The following is a 21,810-nucleotide window of genomic DNA, read 5'->3' as shown; positions in this document are numbered from 1 at the left end:
GGGAATGGAAATTTTTTTTTTTTTTTTGCTTTATGCCTCTTCTGGATTTTAATTTGCACCTAAGAGCTCTTAGGTGCAACTGCAGTAAAAGTAACAGGCCATCAATATTTGATGGACAGAAAGACACTGAGGTGGCTTGTTATGAATTATTTTTCAGGTACCAAATTTATGAATGTTTGCTGATTCACACTGGAATCTCTTTGGATACTGTTTGATGAACACCATATGTTACCCAGCCACTCGATTGCATCCCCTGTTTTATCACCAGCAGTTTTTTTCTGGTGGTTGGTGCAAGCTGATGGGAAGAAACGCATCATTAATGCCAAAAATATTGCAGAGGCAGAAGGGGAATACTTGGAAATGTTTCTTCATGTTCAAAGCTGCCTTTGGAACAGTCACAGGAGTGTCCCCACACAGAGGGAGAGGACCCAGGGCTCCTGTGCTGATGCACAGGGGTGACAGCAGCTCAGCTCCTGGCATCACAGAATCATGGAATATCCTGAGCTGGATCAGAAATGCTGCCCCAGGTGCCAAGATCCAGCTCCTGTCCCAAATCCCAGCCTGGGCATCCCTGGCACTGCTGTCCAAACTCTCCTGGAGCTCTGGCAGCCTCGGGGCTGTGCCCATTCATTCCCTGGGGAGCCTGGGCAGTGCCCAGCACCCTCTGGGGGAAGAACCTTTCCCAAAAAGTCAACCTAAACCTGCCCTGGCACAGCCTCATTAGTCCTTTCTTATCCAAAAAATATCATTCAGCTGGTACATCAGTGTATTGAGGGGGGGACTTTGCTTCTTCCAGTTCAGAACGGGGGATTATTAAACCTGAACTTATTTCCTCACTGTACCACGAGTGGCAAACCCAGAGCTGCTGCAGTACCTGCTGATTATTGCCAAGGAAACAAAGATTTTTCAGTCAAGCCTGAATCCCTGCCCCTCTCAGCTGCACACCCCAGTGAAGCATTCCCAGCTCATCCCAGCCCTAAATCCACCTTGCCCTGCTCAGGAGCAGATCTTTGTGCAGGGAAAGGTCAGAGGAGTGTGGGACACATGAAATTAGGGGGGATGTCCAAGTTTACTGCCTCTCCTTCCCAGCTGAGCTGTTGGGAGGGTGTAACATGGTCTGATGTGTGTTCCACTTGCAGTTACAAATGTACAAATGCCAGAATGGGAAACAGAAACACACTGTGATGGGTTTTTTTTGTGTGTGTGTTTAATGGTTCTGATGCTACTGCCAGCTCCAGCTTCTGCTCTTGTGATTGTTCATTTCCTTTAATAATTCAGTACATCACCCAATCTTATGTTGTTAGTAATAAATATTAAATACCCAAGCTGTGATGCATGAATTAGATATTTTCTATTTTATGAAAGGAGCCTTGTATTAGAGTAAAATGTCAATTAAATGAGGGATATAAAAAATGATGCAGTGCTGCCGTGAATGAATGGAGCCTGGTTTCCTGTGGAGTTGTGGCTTACACTGAATTTTTTTGAGTGTAAGGAAATGTGGCATTTGGGTGTAGATTCTCTGATGCCTACTGAGGACTGAGTTTAGTCTGAGATGCACAGAGAGACCCTGAACCCATTTTTATGAAACTTCCAGGACCTTCATGCCCTAAATTTCTTCTAAACTCAGAAAAAAATTTACTCAAGTTCCATATTTACCAGATACAGGAGGTGGATGTTGAAGAACTGTGGGGAAAAAAAACCCCAAATATTACAGAACAATATTTTCTATGTATTATCCAAGGAAATCATATCCAATCCTTGTCCTGACATCACAAAGCATCTGATTAACATGAAAAAAAAAAAAAAAAAAAAAAGTACAAGCTTAAAAGATAATTTTGTCCTTAAAACCCAGAAGTGGTCCTGAAATTATCATTAAATGCAATTTCCCCAATACTCTGCAAACTGATATAAACAAGTCAGGGACTCCAGGGTGGTTTGAGGTTCCTGTGAGACAGTGATGGATTTGATTTGGCTCCTTGGCTTGTGAGGTGGCATTTGAGCATCTCAGCCAGTCTGATAATATCTTTTAATAATCCTGACAGAGCTCCACAGGCAGCTGGGCTCACACACAACCTTAGCTTAGCTTGGGAGCATTGGGATCTGTAAAAAATAAAATTAAAAAAAAATATATAATATATATACCTAGCAGTGGTAAAATAGAACACAAGTAGCAAGGTGAGTCTTTCGACTTTTTCTTGAGATTGAAGATTTTGCTGTAAGAAAGTCACCTGGAAATGTGAGGGATCAACCCCAGTTTGCCAATAAAACATTTCTAATATAGAAATTAATAAGCAGCAGAGGTGAAAATTGGTTAGAACATATTCAGCTTGCTGCAGAAGAGAAAAATCATAATGGAAATGTTTAAATATTAAAAGTGGCACTGCATTTCTGTTACTATCCCTCTGCCAGAAGTCTTTTTTTTTTATTTCTATTTTTCTATTGCTGCCCAGGAAAGCTGTGGATTCCCCATCTCTGGAAGTTTCCAAGGCCAGGCTGGATGGGGTTTGGTGAAAGGTGTCCCTGTCCATGGCAGGGTGTGGGATGAGCTTTAAGATTCTTGTCCAGCCCCAGCCATTCTGGGGTTCTGTGATCCCATTTTGTTTGTTTTCCCCCAGGGTGCTGTTCCTGGAGGATGGCAGCCTCAGGATCTCCAACATCTCCAAGGTGGATGCTGGGGTTTACACCTGTGTAGCCACAAACCAGTTTGGAACTGCCAGAAACTCAGGGAACCTGATTGTGAAAGGTATTTCAGAATTTCCTTCTTTTGTGGAGTGAGATGAGCTTTAAAGACCCTTCCTACCCAAGATTCTCTGATTTTGTAACTCTTTTTTTTTTTTTTTTTTAATATCCTTGTTTTCAGTAGTATCAGAATGGTTGCTGTAGCCTGCAGCGTGACCTCCTCCTTAACTTTGCATCTGGCAAAAATCTTTTTAATATTCACTTTCTGACAGAGCAATTAGCAATTAGCACTGATAGAGCTCAAAGTGTGACCTGAGATGGTGCTGCAGCACAGCCAGCAATGAAAACACCAAAAACTCCAGGGTTCCAGCAGCTCTGACTTCATGAAGCTCCTTCCCTTTCACGTGTCCCATACATTGTGGCAATACGGGAAAATCCCATTAAAACATGAAAAAAAAAAAAAAATTATTGCGTTTGGCATTTATGAAGTTTATTAAAACCCCGAATAACAACACGGTATAAAAATGATCTTGTTTGCAGGGAACATTTGTTTTTTGTTTCCCCTCTGGAGAAGTTTGGGCTGTTCAATTATAGGCCTCATTGCTTCAGCATTATTTTCAACTGAAATGTCAGAACTTGGGAAAGCATAGCTAATGTGCAAATTAAGTTTATTGCTGCTCATTGAGTTGTTTATTCTTTGTGGGAGAAGTCTTTATTACACCTCCAGCACTCACATCTCCCCTCTTTTCTCCTCTGGAATGGGGTTTGCCATATAATGCATATTTGCTGTTGCTAAGCAAGATAAATGGATAAAGCAGAACCAAGAGCTTTTAAGAAGCTTTTAAAAGTATTTGAGGTGGAAGTTTTGAGCACAAGCCTATAAAAGAAGTAAAAAATATAACCCAAGTGAACATTCTGCATTAGTGGGGATGAGGAGGATTCAACAAGAGGTGAAAAAGGATGGGAATATCATAATAAATTAATTTATTTTTCGTTATCACTACTAAAAAACACACCTCATGCCCAGACCCGGTGTAATTCCCAAAAGGACAGTTTTCAATATTTATTTGGTGGAGATAAACAGGTTCAGGCCAGTAATAAAGGAGATTTGTTATGATAACAGCAGTGTCCAAGGCCAGGCTGGATGTGGCTTGGAGCAGCCTGGGACAGTGGAAGGTGTCCCCATGGCAGGGGTGGCACTGGGTGGGATTTAAGGTCCTTTCCAACCCCAAACCTTTCCAGAATTCAGTGATTTAAGAATCACTTCAATTCTGGAGTTAAGCTGTGATAAGCATTGAGCTTACCCAGCTCATGCACATTTCCTTCTCCTCCTCTCACATTATTTTTAGATCATATTAATATTGTTGAGAAGATTCTGCTCTCATTTTCTACGTGTGTCTAAGTCCTCACCACTTTATAACACTTCCATGCACAAAAGCTTCATTCAAGGGAATTGCTTACAACAAAGTGGTTGTTATCTCTAATCTGTCTGCCAGTCATATCAACAAAAATGAAGCCAAATAAACCCATTTTTTTCCCCTTCAGCGAGCTGATACTTCCCTTCATAAGAGCTGCAAGTTTGGGTCTCCATCTAATGGGTTAAAAATGATCAAATAAATAATTTTCCTGCCTGGGATTTTCTTTGGAGCTGTAACTTGAGTGGTGTTGTGGAGTAAAGTAACACTGACGTTAATTTAGATTAAGGATGTTGATGTTTAAAGTAAGTGGAGATGAGAAGCAATTTTGCTTTTGCTGCAGTTTTTGGTCAGGAGAATTCTTCAAGTTTCACCATGGGCACGTTTTTAAGAGAAATCTGTACCTTTTTTGACTGAAATCATACCTATTGATTATGGGCTTTATGAAGTAATAAAATTTAGGAGTTCCAAATAAAAATAAAAATAAAAATAGAAAAATAGAAAAATAGAAAAATATAAATATAAAGAATAAAAATAAAAATAAAAATATAAATAAAAATATATAAATATATCTATAAAATATATACATAAAAACACATAAATATATATCTAAAATATATACATAAATATATAAAAATATATATATAAATAGAAATTAATTGAGGGTGTTCCTCTCACATCTGCTCACTCTCAGGCACACAGTGTGGTCGTGGGGCTGCTGCTGCCATAGGAGTGGTGTAAAATCACCACTAGATTACAGAAATTTCCTTTATTACAGAACATTTGGGCCAATTTGAAATCATTTCCTGCATGGTACAAACCTCCCTCAATAACAGCTATTTATACAAGCATTTCAATTAAAAAATATGTAATTTTTTGGTCTCCTCAGAGAGGACTGTCATCACCATTGCACCCTCTGACACAGATGCAACAGTTGGGGAGAGCATTGTGCTGCCATGCCAGGTGTCCCACGACCCCTCCCTGGCCGTGCTCTTCTCGTGGTCATTCAATGGCCAGAGAATTGATCTGAGCAGGGGAATCCATCACTTCGAAAGGATTGGAAGGGTGAGTTTCTCCCAAACCCCTTCATGAAATTCTTTGCCACAGCCTTTCCACGACACGGATGTTTATCAGAATTCTGTTTATATGTCTGGCAAATCATTGTTTCTTTACAAGGGCTGCAACCATTTATTTTTCTTCCCTAAATTTCATAAAGGCGTTTGAGTTATTTGTGAAGCCATAATAAAAATGTCCCCATGAAAGAAACTGATGATAGCTATGAATATTTTAATTTAAAAGCTGAATTTTTTATTAATATTGAGCAATTTATAAAAATGCCCACTATGGAAAGCATGTTGTGAGTGATTAGTTTTGTGTTGTTTGGTTTTTTTTGGTTTTGTTATTTTTTTTTTTTTTATCTCTCCAGGAATCTGCTGGGGATTTGATGATAAGAAATATTCAGCTGCACCATTCTGGGAAATATGTGTGCACGGTGCAAACTTCTTTAGACAGTCAATCTGCAACAGCAGATATAATTGTGAGAGGTATGTCTGCAAGGGAGACACACAAATCTTCTAGGAATTCTTAACATCAGTTGTTGTTTAAATTATTCCTAGGATGTCAAATCCACATCTCAATAGTGAAATGTTTTCTTTCTTTTACTCTTGGCCCCAAAATTGTGCCCAGCATGATCCTGGTGTTCAGCCAACCCAAGGGAACCTTTACAGTTCTCCCTGGTCTCTTTGGCAAAAATTTTGGGCCACACAGATCAGAGGGAAATCCTCTAATCTCAGCAGTGTTGTTATTTCCTTCAGGAATCTCTGGGTCACTGTGCAGGCTGGGAAAATCAAAAGGCCTCATTCCCTTCCTCTATTTGGAGATAATATGAAATCATATTTTCTAACTCATCTTTTACTGCCAGCAGTGAGGAAATGATGTAATGGGAGCAGATCTGTAAACCCTAAGAGAAATCAGAAATCTGTGTAGTGCACCATCCTGCATTCTTTCTGAAGCTCAGTTTTGATTGAATTCAGTAGGAATTCTCAGAATGTTCAACGGTTCAACAAAAGACACAAAAAAAAAGAAATCATTCCTTTGTTTGTAGTTTTCATGTTAGCGACATCAAGACATTAATTTTCCTGACTCATAAAAATGTAATCCAGGCATGAAGCCATCATTTAGGGGTTGTGCATCTTTTATGACACCGCAGCTTCATGAATAATTCCTCTGACTCGAGAAAGTGAGAGTTGCCCAACCCATTCCAGCGGTGAATCTTCTCTTCCCAATACCTTCCTCTTAAAATGCTGATCGTGTCAGGCCCCCCAGGTCCACCAGAAGATGTTAAAGTTGAACATGTTTCTAGCACGACTGCTGGGCTGTCCTGGAAGCCTGGAGTGGATAACAACAGCCCAGTGCAGATCTACAGTGTCCAGACCAGGACTCCCTTCTCGGTGGGATGGCAGGCGGTGGCCACAGGTGAGCAATTCGAGACTCGCCCTTGGATTTTTTTTTTTTTTTTTTTTTATTTTGTAGTGCCATCAATTGCCTCAAAAAAAATCCATTGTTGGTGTCATGTTTGCCTTCAGCTCCCGAGGTGATTAATGGCAGGACTCACAAGGCCACCGTGGTGGATTTGAGCCCCTGGGTTGAGTACGAGTTCCGGGTGGTTGCCAGCAACAGCGTTGGGATCGGGGAGCCGAGCAGCCCCTCGGCTCTGCTGAGAACCAGAGCAGCAGGTAAGGCTCTGCTTTCTGACTGCCTTTCCCAGCTCTCTCTGTGGGAATTTCACTGCAGCAGAGCCACTCATTGCTACAGTTCCACAAGAAGGCGTGACTGGATGGGGCTTGGAGCACCCCAGGACACTGCAAGGTGTCCCTGCCCATGGGCTTTAAGGTCCCTTCCTGTGGGACACGTATTGAGAAAGGAAGAAAATTACAGCCTGGAAAATATTCCAGGCTGGAGCTTCTCAGCTCTGTTCCCAGCCCATGAGCTGCTCCAGCTCAAGGCCAGGGAGAATTTCTCCCAGGGTGATAATTTGGTCAAAATAAAAAGGAATTAATAACAAGATAGAACCCCTGTTGTGGTGTGTGCCCAGGCCCTGGCAATGGGGTGTCTTCTCTCTGAACCAATCTCCTTTTCTCTACTCTGGGAGTTGCAGTCCTGCTATAAAACCAAGTGTGTTTGTGAATAAACTTGGCTCTTTCTTCCTGTCATGAAAGAGACCATGGAGCTGTGCATCTTATTTCTGCCTCACTTAAAGGGTTAAAACCCCTTTCCACGGCTACACCTTCCAACCCAAACCGTTCTGGCATTCCATGATAAAAGCTGGAGTTTAACCCATGTTCCTCCCTTTGGTGTGTCCCAACCAACCTTTCACTCAAGCAGCTGGAGAGAATAATTGTTGTTCTCCCAGTTAAATCCAAGTTTTTACCCTGCTCATGAAATGATAACTCTGCTCTCTGAACACCCCTTGGCTGCAGAGGTGTTTGATATCTGAGCATCAGGAGGAACAGGATAATTTTACCTTTGGATATTGGAGGAAATAAATGGCAGCATCCAAAGCCCAGTGAGACCAGCAGCTTCTACTGACTCCAGAGTGGAATCCTTTCTGTCTGTCTGTCTGAGCTTTACTCATTTATCTTCTGGGACTTGGGACCTCACGGGAAGCTGCCTCATTCTTGGGTGACCAACACTGTCAGTCCTTTGACCTGCTCAGTTTGGTACAATTTATTTGCAGCCCAGACCTTTGGTTTGTTTTATGTTCCTCCCAGCCCCCTGCTTATCAGCTCTCTCCCACCTATAAAATCAGTGTTTATAGGATGGAAAGCAGTAAAATGGAAGCAGCTTTTACAGTCCACTTTGTCTTCTCTGTTTATCTCATTTGCCAAGCTCTGAAGTTTGGCAAGCTGCATTTCAGGACAGAATTCAAAATACAGTATTGCACATTATACAGAAAAAAAAAAACACACTTCTTTTAGAATGTGGAATCCATTTGTTTCTGGGAATAAAATTCCAGAATGGTTTGGATTGGTAGGGACCTTAAAGACCATCTAGTTCCAATCTCCAGCACCTTCCAGAGGAGGACAGATTTTTAAAATTTCCCAGCAGAGTATCTCAAAAAAATATTTTCCATTACATGATTGATCACAAAGACTGAATTAATCTTGAGAAGGTTTTTGTTGCTGTTACCACCGTGGGGCTTTGCAAAGTGGGATATTCAAAACCAGACAGGCAGTGAAAGCTTTCATCTTTTAAAACTTTTATTTATTTATTTATTAGAGGGATTCACAAGACTGGGGCGACGAGGAGAAAGAAACAATAAAATTATTGTTATTTATCATGGCAATAACACAGGGAAGATTATTTCCTTACAGTGCAGCTCTGTCTGAAGTTTAACAAAAGAGGCAGAAAGACTCACTTCAGGTTTTAGCTGCTTAACTCCTTCACTGCTGTAAATTCTTTTCTCAAAACATTACAGAACAGTGGGAAAATAACAACTTATCCTATTTTTTAAACCATAATAAGAAACTGTAATCAGCAGGGCAGTGTGGACAGCAAACACCTGGCCAGGAAAGGATGAATTTGAGCTCTGCAGTTGTAATAACTATTTTGCCAGCTGAAATCTGAGCATTAGTAGATTTGTGGATGCAAATGAGCCACTGTTCATTTCATTAAAATGGAGCTGAGAATTAATTGAGCCTCTGTTGGTGCACTCAGCTGTAAATTTTCATCTGTTTCTCAACTCTGACCCAGTTGAGGCTCTGCTGAGCCACAGCACAAAATTTTCCCCATGCAAATGTAGTGAGTACCAAACACATTTAACACATCAGCTAATTGAGCATCACTTGGTTCATGAAACACTGAAACACCAGGCTTGAAAGTTTGTTTTGTGGTTTCCATGCAGTTTCTGTCAGTCTGAGATCATTTGCCTCTGATGTGCCCAAAGACATTGATTGTGGGTGACAAAAATGTGAAAAACCTCCAGAAGAGCCCAGGCTGTTTGCCTCTTAAGGCTGCACAGCAAAATTATCCTGAAATTCCTCCCATTTCTAAAGGATGAAATCAGATAAATATTTATATGTGAACTAGAATCTGGAAATGATAATGGGGTGACATCAGTTTCTGTGAACTCTAAGCACTGCTGCTTTTATTGGCACCCCTGGAGCTGAGTTAATGCATTTGTCAAGGGGAAGGACAAGCAGATAGGGCCAAACTTGCCCAAAAATCTCTGAAAAAAAAGCTTCTGATATGTAAATATCCCACCCATTTCTCACCCTACATATCAGCTTTTCAGACAGTGAGATCTGAATAAAGACAATGACAAAAAAAATCTTGAAATTTCTGAAGACAGAGTTTGGAGGTGGCACCACCAAATGTCCTGTAGAGGGTTCCTGTCTCTGCCCATCCCAGGGATATCCTCTTCTCTTATACTTCTCCAGCAGCTGAAAAAGAAGATGATATCATAGAACCACAGAATGGTTTGGGTTGGAAGGCACCTTAAAGAAGAAATGTAAAGCAAGAGGCAGGAAATGCTGGTATTTTCTTTGCCTCTCTATCATGAGCCCCTTCAGCCTGAACAAAGTTCCCTGATCTCAGTCCTCTACCTCTGGTGCCACACACCTGTGGAATGCTGGAGAAATCCAAACTCTAATCAACCAACTTTTGGACACTTACAGTCTTGGGAGAAGGAGAAAAGCAAACTGTGAGTTTTGAATTTGCTAAGAAAAACATACAACCAATTAAAAAAATTAATATATTGCTCCAACAACACGTTTACTGAACAAATGCATAATTAGTAAATCAGTAGTGTTGCAGCTACAGTCTGAATGGAACATCATTTTGCCAATTAGTTGATGAGGCATAATAATGTCAGATACTTGATGCTCCTAGTTCTTTAATTAATTTTTTGAACCAGGGTACTCATGTATCAAATGCATCTATGGCTTCAGCCTTAGAAAACGTGTAAACATCATTTGAGCTCATTTCAAATAGGCTGCTGTGCAATGTAATCCCTGTTCCACCTGCTGAGAGGTGGGATGGCTGCAGGTGAGGTAGGAAATGCTCTGCTCACCCACTTGGAAAGGCCTCCAGGACCTTTGAGTCCAATCTTTGGCTGATCACAGCTTTGTCCAGAGCTGGACACAGCACACGAGGTGTGGCCTCAGCAGTGCCCAGTGCAGAGGGACAGTCCCTGCCATGGTCCTGTGGCTATTGCTGATCCAGGCCAGGTGACCTTGTCCTTCTTGCCCACCTGGGCACACCTGGCCTCGTCTTCAGCTGCTGTCACCAGCACCCCCAGGTCCTTCTGTGCTGGGCCACCTCCCAGCCACTCTTCCCCCATCCTGGAGTGCTCCATGGGGCTGTTGTGACCCAAGAGCAGGACCTTGCACTTCACCTTGTTGATCCTCAGCCCATGCACCCAGCCTGCCCAGATCCCTCTGCAGAGCCCTCCAGCAGATGCACACTCCCACCCCAGTGGGTGCCATCTGTGAGCTCCTGAGGGTGCCCTCAATCCCAGATCAGCCCTACAGGCATTAAAGAGGCCCCAGAACTGAGCCTTGGGGAAGCAGCTGCAAACACCAACACCTTTTCTCCTGCAGTTCCTGTGGTGGCACCCACGAACATCAGCGGAGGAGGAGGGAGCCGCTCCGAGCTGGTCATCACCTGGGAGGTAATTCTCAGCTCAATTAACCTCTAATTGAGGTCTAACAGGGATGAACCCCTGGCTGAAATCACAGCCCTGCTGAAATCCAAAGGCTTTTGGTCACCAGCTTTGGTGGAGCCTGGATTTCAGCCTGGATGTGGAGAGCAAACAGCCTGTAAGATATACAGCAAGTTTTCTGTGTTATAGGGAACAATTTATAAAAATAAACAGTTGAAGAGGCGTGTTGTAAAGACGTTTAGAAGTCTGCATAACCCTCTTATCTCCATTGTACAGGAGGTGCTTAACACACTAATCTGCTTGGCCATTTTCTGCATTTACATTTTTCCTACTTTTGTTTACATGTTTTCCATTCTGGAACACTGTGCTGACAAGACATATCCTATTATGCGTTAAAGGAGATGAGCCCTTTAATTCTCCAGCACTCCAGCAAGAGCAGAGGATACACATTTTCAGAGCAGTTAATGCCAAGACAAGTTGCAAAGGGTGAGTGCAGGTCATTTCAGAGAGTAAAAAGTGAGTGCTGTGGGAAGGAGCCTCATTTCCAGCCTCCCAGCAGCTTCCCACAGACACTGGGATGAAGGCAGGCAGCCTCTGGGAAGTGATGGGGCAACTGCTTGGTCAAAAAGTGAAAAATCAGATCCAAATAAATTAAAAAAAAAATCTCCACTAGATAAATAACCCCGTTGATGTTTTTCCCTCCCCGTGCTACAAACAGTGAAATTCCACTTTCCCTGAACTAAGTTCTCCTCCATCTGCACCTTTCACTCTTTTGTTTCATTGGGAGCAGAAGAACATGAAAATCGAAAACAACCTGAGAGATCTCAATCAAATTATCCTGTTGGACTCCATAGTGCATCCCAAAAAACAATCAGAAGAAATCCTAATTATGGCCAGCTAACAACACTGAACACGACTCTGTGGCTTTCTGTGATGAACTCACTAAATGTCTTGATTAAATCTGAGGTCACAGAAGCCTCAAAAACAAATTAAATGCTCTAGAAAGTAGCTTGAACTCCTCTAAATCCCCAGTGAGCCATCATCTCTTACATTTACCTCTCTCAGGACTGGAAAAGAGATGGAAAGGGGAATATTGGGTGTTTATTAAGCACTGAAGGAAAGACAAGTGTTCTAAATGCCAGGCTTATTATCTTAATGATTAGAATTAGAAGGATTTTATGATAAAAATAACATGAGTGCCCTGAAATCTTCTGAAGTGCTTCCAGATTTTCCCCTATTATCTCACACTGTGCTCCCAAGAGTTTGCAGGAGAAGAGGTTGAAGCCAGGACTCAGGTCCTGACCCTTTTTTTGTCCTTTTTCCATTTCCATGTCTGCTTTTCCATGCTCTTTCCTTTGATGCAAGCCTCTGAATAAATGCAGTTTTACTGAAAAAAGCACTTTCTTTCTCCATTTAATCCTGTTTTTGTTTCATAAACGTCCTCTTGCTTTGAGAATGTGGAAGTATTTTTATCCCATGAAAAACTAAACTTCATGCTGGACACGGTGTTGCTGTAATTGCCTTTTCAGTTTGAGCCTTTCATACGTATCTTGACATGAGATTTTATTAATAGAAACATTAATTTTGCCATGTTGACTTGCAGGAACATTTCTGTTCTGAGAACTTAAATAAGAATATGTTCATGCACTTGAGGCTTTCTCCTTGCTGAAAAAAATACATCAGAACTGTACTCAGAGGCAGGCAATTATACAACTGACACACATTTCTTTGTGTACATTTATTCCTTCCCAACTCATTTTTTTTCCCTTAAAAATCATTTATTTAAAATTAGCATTCCTATGCCCCTTTGGGGGAGAAACAAAAATCTACAAGCTACAACTTGTACTGAGTGAAATGCTTTTAATTTTGCAGACTTCATGCCTGAAAGAGACAAGTTTAATGGAGCTGATCAGATCTTTTGTTTCCAAATTGATTGCCCCGATAGATTTATTATTTTGATTTTTATTTCAATATTACATTGACGGATGGGGCAAACATTATTATCTTCTCCAAGGCACAGCCAACTAAATCAATACCACTAAAATAGAGTCAGGGAATGAAGATTCAATTAAAACTGTGGATACATGCAAACCTTTATTGACTGCCTTGTCACCACAGCCGGTGTCAGAGGAACTCCAGAACGGGGAAGGTTTTGGCTACGTCGTCATGTTCCGTCCCCTGGGCTCTACAACCTGGACCAAAGCTGTGGTGGCCTCGGTGGAATCCAGCAAATATGTTTATAGGAATGAGAGCATCACACCCCTCTCTCCTTTCGAGGTCAAAGTTGGTGTCTACAACAACGAAGGAGAAGGGACCCTGAGCTCCATTTCCATCATCTACTCAGGAGAGGATGGTAACACAAGTTACTCGAAGTAGTAATGGGTGTGTGGCAGCAAGAGGTGACTGATATGATCAGGCAGACCTCTCAGGGCTATTAAGGACCCTGCTCAAACCTGCTCGTTGGATATTTATAAGAGGCATGAGGCAGGAGATGGGAAACTGAAGTAAAAATAGCAAGGGGCAAGCTTCCAGAGTGATTCTCTAGAGGGCTGGTTTCAACTACTTTGTCCTCAGGGTGCTCCTGCTGAGTGTGTTGGGAAAACTGGGAGGCACTCAAAGGTGTTGATCTCAGAGGGTTTGGCTCCTCAGACCACTCAGTGCAGCCAGTTTCCAAAAATCTGCTCCAGCGGATGGGGAGTGACCGATTTTGCAAAGAAGGTTTTGCTGGCATTCCACCATAGGTGGGGAGTAAAGCTCATGGGTTACACCAGGGGCTCTTCCTGCTGCTCCCCCAGCCTCTCCTCCCCTTGCACTGTCCCCGTGCCCACACCATGTCCCAGCACTGTGTTTGTTTCCCTGTCCCAGAGCCACAGATGGCCCCGGCGGGAGCCTCGGCGCTCAGCGTGTCGGCCGCGGCCGTGGAAGTGTCCTGGCTGCCCATCCCCTGGAACCGGCACACGGGCAGGGTGCTGGGCTACGAGGTGAGGGACTGGGCTACAGGGTGAGGGGCTGGGCTACGAGGTGAGAGACTGGGCTACAGGGTGAGAGATTGGGCTACAGAGTGAGGGGCTGGGCTACAGGGTGAGGGACTGGGCTACAGAGTGAGAGACTGGGCTACGAGGTGAGAGGCTGGGCTATGAGATGAGGAACTGGGCTATGAGATGAGGAACTGGGCTATGAGGTGAGGGACTGGGCTATGAGGTGAGGGACTGGGCTACAAGGTGAAGGGCTCTGACACCTTGAAGATGTCCCTTTCCCATCCAGAATCCTTTTGGCCATCTGGTTCCTCCTCCCAATCAACCAACTGCTGCTTCCAAGGCAGCAGAGCCTGGAGCTCTTCCCGTGGCTCTCATTAGCAGCAACCCACCCGAGGTAACCTGGAGGATTTACAGCCCAGAACTGCAGTTCTTTCCCAGAATTTTTGTGCTCAGATTTTTGGACAAGGCACACGTGGCACTGCTGACAGAACAGGGCAGGATAAATGTCCTCCAGCACTACCCCGAGCTTGTGATGCATTGAAAGGCATTTGACTTCTCCCTCCCCTTAGAATCATAAAATCATTTGGGCTGGAAAAGACCTTTAAGACCATCAGGTCTAACCATGAACTCAAACATTTGAAGAGGGCAGTGGTGGAGTCCCCATCCCTGCAGGGATTTAAAAGCTGTGTGGATGTGGCACTTGGGGACGTGGTTTAGTGCTGGCCTTGGCATTGCTGAGTTAATGGTTGGACTTAAAGAGATTTTCCAACCCTAAACGATTCTGTGATTTTAGGATTAAGTAATGTCAGATATGATTCCTGATCATTTTACTTGCACAGTGAAGCGATTTCTTTTTTCTTCTTTTTTTTATATTTTTTTTTAACTTGTAGATAAGAGGAAAACAAGTCAAAAACACTTTAAATCCTGTCCTATCATTGCACTGTACAAATGGAGGTAATGTACATGTACATGTACAGTCCACAAACCTTCCTAAATCAATTACTCACTGAAAAAAATTAGCAGGTCTAAATAGGTGTCACTGAATCAAAACTAGAGCCAGGATAAAAAATAATTAAAAACCTTTTAGATGGTTGAAAAAAATGTATCTCTTAAGGTTTTCTTTCATTGTGTTCAACCATAAAACTAACAAAGCTTTTATCATTCCTTAACTTATCAAAGATTTCCTTCTGGACATCTGTAAATTTAAGGATTTCATTTTGTTCCTTAATTGGGATTCAGTCTCTGAAATGTTATTGCTTCTCTATAAATATTCATGCCTGGGTTTACATCCTGCTAGATGGGAGTACAAAAAAAAAAAATAAATCCTGTATTCCTCGAAATCTTCCTTGTCAGCATGCCTGCTCCCCAGCCAAGCCTCCAAATCCTGGGACACAATGAATTGCCTGTTCTTTGTTCTCGTTTTTTTTAGGTTTTATATTGGATAGACGATCCCAAGGAAAGCCCAGCTGGGAAGGTCAGAGTCAGTGGGAATGTGACAGCCAAGAACATCACGGGGCTCAGAGCCAACACGGTGTATTTTGCAGCAGTCCGAGCCTACAACACTGCGGGGACAGGGCCCTCCAGCGCCCCAGTGAATGTCACCACCAAAAAATCCCGTGAGTATTGACTTTGGTACAGCAAGTGTCCCAAAATCCCAGCTGGGACAGGCTCATTCCAGCTCACTGTGACACCTCGCTGCCAAATGCTTCAATAGAAAAAAACCAAAAAAAACCACAAAAAAACCCCCAAAAAACCCAAATAAACAAAAAACAAACAATCAAACAAAAAAATACAACCAAAAAACCCACAAAAAAACAAAAAAACCCCAAAGAAACAAACAACAACAAAAAAAACACCAAAAACAAACAAACAAACAAAAAAAAAACACACAAAAAAAACCCCCAAACAAACCCTACATCTCAAATTCCTTCATAAATCAGACAACAAAATCTGTGACTGAGAAACTTCCTCTTGTCCTAAATCAGAGCCCACGAGGAAGGATTTCTGTTTTCCTTGGAATAGCAGCCCCCTTGCTTGCAGGGGATTTCAGAGTCAATAAAGGAAGGATGTCCCACAGGTCAAACAAGAGGTTCTGGGGTGAGGCTGTGTTGGTTTGGGGGTTTTAAAGGAAACTCTGAATGCACCAAATACAGAGGGGTTTTGAGACCTCTGAACTTTGCACTGCAGAGGGCAGCATAAGGGATACATAAATATAAATGCTATTTAGTCTTTATTATTATTATTATTACTTAATACTAAAAGTGAAGCACTCTGCTGTTTTGTTTTCCTCAGACTCTATTTTCCCAGTAAATTATTGAACTGCCCTTTAGCATAAAAGGGAAATATTTCTGATTTTCACCAGTTTCTCTCTTTTCTATATGGTCTTCCATGCAATTATTCCAAGTGCAAGATAGGAACAACTTGTAGAATGAGTTAATTGATTTTTAATTGCCACAAACCCAATATTTATTGTAAATAAAACAATCAAAACTAAAGCTAGAGAAGATATTTCTGAAGGGCTCAAACAGGACCCATCCCTGGAAGTGTCCAAGACCAGGTTGGAAAAGGCTTGGAGAAACCTGGGATGGTGGAAGATGTCTGTGACCATGGCAGGGGGTTGAATGAAATTAAATTTAATGCTATTCCAACCCAAACCATTCTGTGATTCCACAGATTTCCATTTTTCAATGGAAAATAGATTCATCTCTGGGAATTCTTCCCTCTATTCCTATGTGCATCTCTATGAAAGACAAGTTAAAGACATGGCAGTCAAATGACAAAACACAGAAGGAATAAATTTGCTTTTGTTTTACATCTACTTTATCTTCTGTCAAATTCAGGATTGTGCTAATGGCTCATTTAAAAATTAAAGTCAAAATAACCTTTTTAATATTTAAATATATAGATTAAAATTTCAAGCTCTGTCTGTGGAAGATGCAAGCTCTTGCAATAAGAGAAGAGACAATATGTCAAGAGAATATAAACAATGTGCATCTGGAGCAGGAGATGGAGCTCCAAAGTAATAACTCTGTCTTGCTGCTCAGCATCCAGGATTCCTGCAGCCTTCTGCTCATCCCATTATTGCAGGGACTCAGCAAAGCTGAAATGATCCTGCTGCCAAAGAGGTGCAATTCTGATTGAAGTGTTCCTCTCTGAGATCGATGTAAGGGCTAAGGTGACATCCTGGGTTCAGTTAAAACTACTTAGGGAGGTGAATTGATATCCTCAAACCATGGACATGGCTCCATGAGGAGATGTTCTCTTCTGGTTCTTTAATGATATGGCATGGATTTCAGAAATTCCTCTTCCTTTTCCCCTTCTTCCTCTTCTTCTTCCCCTTCCTCTTCCCCTTCTCCCTCCTTTTCCTTTTCCTTTTCCTTTTCCTTTTCCTTTTCCTTTTCCTTTTCCTTTTCCTTTTCCTTTTCCTTTTCCTTTTCCTTTTCCTTTTCCTTTTCCTTTTCTTTTTCCTTTTCCTTTTCCCTCTTCCTCTTCCTTATATTTTTTCATCTTCCCCTTCTTTTTCCCTTACAAATAGACACACATACACACAGAATATATCAATATTACATATAGGTATTAGATAATACTTGCATGGCTGAACCTCAGCTCAGTACAGCAACAAAGCCAAGTGTTACCTAAACCATGACAATAACATCAGCACCTCAATAAAATTCAGCAGAAATTTGGGATTTCTATTATTCTTGAGTGCATCGATTACAAGAAATTAATTGAGGAAATAATCTGCCAATCTTAGGCCTGGAACTGCTTGGTTTTACTTGTAGATATTCCTGTGGATTTGGGAAAGTGCTCTTACCACTTATTCTAGTTTCTGGCTGAAAAAAAACCCCAGATAATTTTGTTTTGCAAATCCTCCTGTGGTGTTTTTTCAGTCCCAAGATCATGAATTAAGATGGCTTTAAGTCTCTATGTCAAAAAGCTTTGGACAAGGCCATAATTCATCCATTTCTGAGTGATTTCAAACCTCTTCAGAGTGCACAGCCAATGAAGTATTTGACATCCTTTGCCTCTTGTGACTATTTTGTTATCCAATTCCTTATATAAAATGTTTCCTGAAAGCAACAAAGAGCTTTCAAGCCATATTTAAGTAAATCTGCAGTTTGATATATGTGAGAGTAGATAAATGTTCCATAATGAAATGAATCTTTCCCAACACTGGCAGCGTGGCTGATGGAAGGACATCCCTGGATATTCACCTGGGGGCTCCACCCACACCTCATTCCCTACCACAGGGATGGATTAAACTTCTCCAAAGTCATGAGGCAGACAGATATGAAACATCAGGGCCCATCAATTTGTTTTATCTCTGTGGGGAATGAAAGAAATTGTCACCAAATCAACTGTTCCTTCCAAGTGACATCCATCAATCACCAGCACGCAGCTGGGAAGAGAAGGATCCCAGATTTAAACAATTCAAAATCAAGGCTGGAATGTTTTCCTCCAAATCTCTCCTCGTTTTTGCCTCTGTTCCAATGCCTCTTTCCTGGGGGATGTGCCATGGAGCAGGAGAGGATCCCAGCCTGAATCCCAGCTCCAGTTCAGAGGCACAGCTCCACCCTCACATGTTCACATGGGATTTAGTTCCACTCACTTGTAGGCAAATTTTCAAAGTCCTCACACTTAGGCATAAAAAAAGCCTTTGAGAAAGCTGCTCTCAGCCTATTGTGCTGAGAATTTCTAAAATCCTGCAATGTTTCATGGTGGATCACATGGAGACTTTCATGTGCAGCTCTTTGTAACCTGTCCTGGCTGATGGAAATCTTGGCTTCTGTAGTTTGCTCTCAGTTTTAGCTTTTTCTGAGATCCAGACAGCAAAACATCCTCTAGGACATGGAAATACAGAGAGGAACAACATTTCTCTTCCACAAAATCTCTCAAATATAACTTGAACTGTCAGACAGTGTCAGGCTGTGCCTAATTTTGCAAATGAAGTCTCACAGTAAGAGGTTCTGTGCTATGAATAGATCTTTATTCTGACTAATACCAGAGCAATGATGGACTGGAAAATGTTTGGGTTTTTTTTTTGCTTTTTTGGTTTTGAATCACCCAAGCATTTGCTACTCCCATATCAGCAGCTCACTCAGCTACACCATCAAAATTAATATTCAGTTTATCTCGTTATTATAATTTTTTTTTTCTTTTTTTAAAGCACCAAGTCAACCTCCAGCAAACATCGCCTGGAAGCTGACAAATTCCAAAATCTGCCTGAACTGGGAGCATGTGAAAACAATGGAGAATGAGTCTGAGGTGCTGGGCTACAAAGTAAGTGATTTCTTTAATTCATTAATCAGAATTTTTGGTTACAATACAGGTTCAGATGTTTGGTGGAAAGTGAGTGATCATTACCTGGAACACTGAATTTTCTGGATTTTTTGGGATGGTTGCCTGATGTTTATACAAATATTCATTCAGAGTAGGACTTCTTTATCCCAACAGAGGGATTTTCTGTCCCCAGTCCTGTATTTCTCTTGTCCCCTTGTAATCTTACTTACCTAAAGTTTCTTGTTTTCACATTTCCAGGGAAGGAGTTTCACAAATATATAAGAAATAGAGAACAATCTTTTAAGCATTAAAGGCAGTCATAAGCCACATTTAAAACATTCTCACTCTCAGGCAGTTCATAAATGTACCTTTAAAAAAGAGACTGAAGGATAGTCACACAAAGATCTATGTGAATGAACCAAAAACCTCTCCCATAAATCTACTTTTAAAGGAAATAAAAATTTATTTTAAAGTTTGATTGCAGTGCACAATTCTTTGATTTTCCTCGGGTTCTAGGAAACCACCTGCTGTGGTACCTACCCTAAAATCCTGCATCATTTATTCCCCTATTTTAAATTGATTTTAACACCCTGCAGGATGCTGACAGTGCTCTGAAAACTTTGAGACTTTTGGAAAAATCTCTCTGTCCTCCCCCCCAAAAAAAATCCATTACAACTTAAAACGAAATGAAATCCCTGTTGTTTTCCAACCCCTTAGATTCTGTACAGACAGAACAGGCACAGCAAAGCCCATATCCTGGAGACAAACAACACTTCAGCTGAACTTCTGGTCCCGTTTGAAGAAGATTATCTCATCGAGATAAGAACCGTCAGTGATGGTGGCGATGGCAGCAGCAGTGAGGAAATTAGGATTCCAAAAATATCCAGTAAGTGAGAGATTTTTTTTTTTCCCTCCCCTCTGAATGCTGTTGCATAAGAAGAAATCTGTGCCTCTAAGCACAACAGATTCCCAGCTTTTCCCTTGCCATAGGTGTCCTCCCTCCCTCCCTCCCGGTGCTTTTTGGTGCTGGCTCTGATAAATTTTGTCTCTGGTACTCTCACATTCATTAGAGGAGAAAGTTTTTTGCTCCACACTTCATTTTTAGTGCAGGTCTCCACTGCCCTGGCGTGCAGAGCTCAGGGAAGGACACAGGAATAAGATTTCTTGGGAAAGTCAAAGTTCTCACATTTAATGTGACCCTAAATGTGCCCTGGAGCTGCTGCTGGGACAGAGATCTCAGCCCTGTCCCATGGCTGGGCTGGGGTGGCCCAGGGGGCTGCTCTGCTCTCATGAATAACTTATTATTCATGGAAAAGGGAGCATTTTTATGTTTATATATCACAGTTTGTTTTGCAACAAAATAGTCCAAACCCTCTTAAAGAAGATACTCACAGGAAAGGTGGGATGTTGATCCAAAACCCTACTCCAAGAAATGACCACTACAACTTAATAAACAAAAAAATAGAAATAACATTTGTGGATATGTTTCGCCTTGAAAACAGAACTGAGATTGCTGTTAAGCTAAGATGCAAAGATAAAACTATTTTTTTGCACAGATTTACCTCTGTCTGTTTATATTTTCACAGGTTTAAGCTCTGGAGCAATGAAATTATCCCAAAGGATAAACCAAACATTGACATCTGGGATCCTGTTGTTGAGTTCTGTTCTTCTAAACCCTTTTCCTTGCTGGTTCCAGCAATGCCCTGCCCTGGACTTTTAAAAATAGAAAGTGTAGATTTTATCTTAATTCTTCACCATAACCAACATTCCTGAGAAAAAGCAACACTGGGGAGGGAGGTAGAAGTGCTCTGTCATGAAGAAAATGTTAGGTATTGATATTCCATGAAATTTTAAAAATAGGCTTGGAAATGAAGGGATAAATCAACATGCATTAATTAAACAGAGTGGTGCCAAACCTAATTTGGGATTGACACGGGGGTGGTCTCAGTTTTTTTCCAAGTAGTTGTTATTAGAGCAGCATTTAATGGAATGTCAACCTGTGCAAGCTGATGCCAGGGAGGGGAGAAGAGATTTAAAACTCTTGTGATGTGGATATTATTTATCTCATGTTCTTCCATGTATCCTGTTAAAAAAAAAAACACTTTCAATGAAATAAAAGCTATTTGTTTACTTTTTGCACTTGTCTGTATTAGAGGAGGTGTCATAAAACACATTCCTGGGCTATTTTCTGCAGAAAAAGGGAACTTAAATAAAAGGAGTCTCCTATGGACCAACACAAAACCCAGTGAATGCCATTAAAAAATAATAAAAAAAAAAGTCTGGTGGCATCAGCAAGGCTTGAACCAGAGCTGAAATAGCAGCACCTTTTACACCATCAGATACTTTACATATTCTCAAATCCATTTCAAAGGATTTTTCCATGCAAAGACTGTTCTGATCAACAAGACTTCCACAGATACTGAATTTTTTTTTTTTTGAGGGAGGATTGAAATCTGTCATTAGGCAGGATCAGTTGGTCTCTCCTGATTTTGTTATTCTTTGCTGTGGCTTGAAAGTGTAGATTCATCTGTGGGTTGGGTGTGAAGGTAAATGAGAAGAACATTGATTTTCATAGTCCTGAAATATAAATAAAAGCAGCTAATTAAGCCCTTCCATCTCCTGAGTCCCCAGAATGACAAATTAAACACCAGAGCTTGGCTTTCAAGTCAAGAGATGCAGCTCAGCACTCGAAGCCACTCGCCTGCCAGCTTGAACTACATCTGATAAAAGGTGTTTTTCTCCTGGTGTCATTACTGGGAAATCTTTTCTTCTTTCTCACTTTGCTCTGAAGTTTATT

The 21,810-nt window shown here is 41.5% G+C and overlaps 1 protein-coding gene across 2 annotated transcripts in view; it reads left to right on the top strand.

Annotated features, from left to right (window-relative positions):
• The window catches only part of LOC106851633 (contactin-6), a 126,527-nt gene extending 105,381 nt beyond the window's left edge, over positions 1–21,146 (top strand). For both annotated transcript variants that reach the window (XM_088171243.1, XM_014873758.2), the window contains exons 12-23: positions 2,616–2,743; positions 4,984–5,159; positions 5,521–5,638; positions 6,411–6,569; positions 6,680–6,829; positions 10,694–10,764; positions 12,874–13,108; positions 13,621–13,736; positions 15,163–15,349; positions 18,901–19,013; positions 19,731–19,899; positions 20,600–21,146. In XM_088171243.1, coding sequence (XP_088027369.1) covers positions 2,616–2,743; positions 4,984–5,159; positions 5,521–5,638; positions 6,411–6,569; positions 6,680–6,829; positions 10,694–10,764; positions 12,874–13,108; positions 13,621–13,736; positions 15,163–15,349; positions 18,901–19,013; positions 19,731–19,899; positions 20,600–20,733 — 1,756 coding nt within the window. In that variant the 3' untranslated portion in view covers positions 20,734–21,146. The remainder of the gene's footprint in view (positions 1–2,615; positions 2,744–4,983; positions 5,160–5,520; positions 5,639–6,410; positions 6,570–6,679; positions 6,830–10,693; positions 10,765–12,873; positions 13,109–13,620; positions 13,737–15,162; positions 15,350–18,900; positions 19,014–19,730; positions 19,900–20,599) is intronic.
• The last annotated feature ends 664 nt before the right edge of the window (positions 21,147–21,810 follow it).

Source organism: Sturnus vulgaris, chromosome 11, assembly GCF_052056855.1.
Source record: "Sturnus vulgaris isolate bStuVul1 chromosome 11, bStuVul1.hap1, whole genome shotgun sequence".
Classification (NCBI taxonomy): domain Eukaryota; kingdom Metazoa; phylum Chordata; class Aves; order Passeriformes; family Sturnidae; genus Sturnus; species Sturnus vulgaris.
The sequence above is the reverse complement of the archived record's forward strand: the minus strand, read 5'-3'. Positions and strand labels throughout refer to the sequence as shown.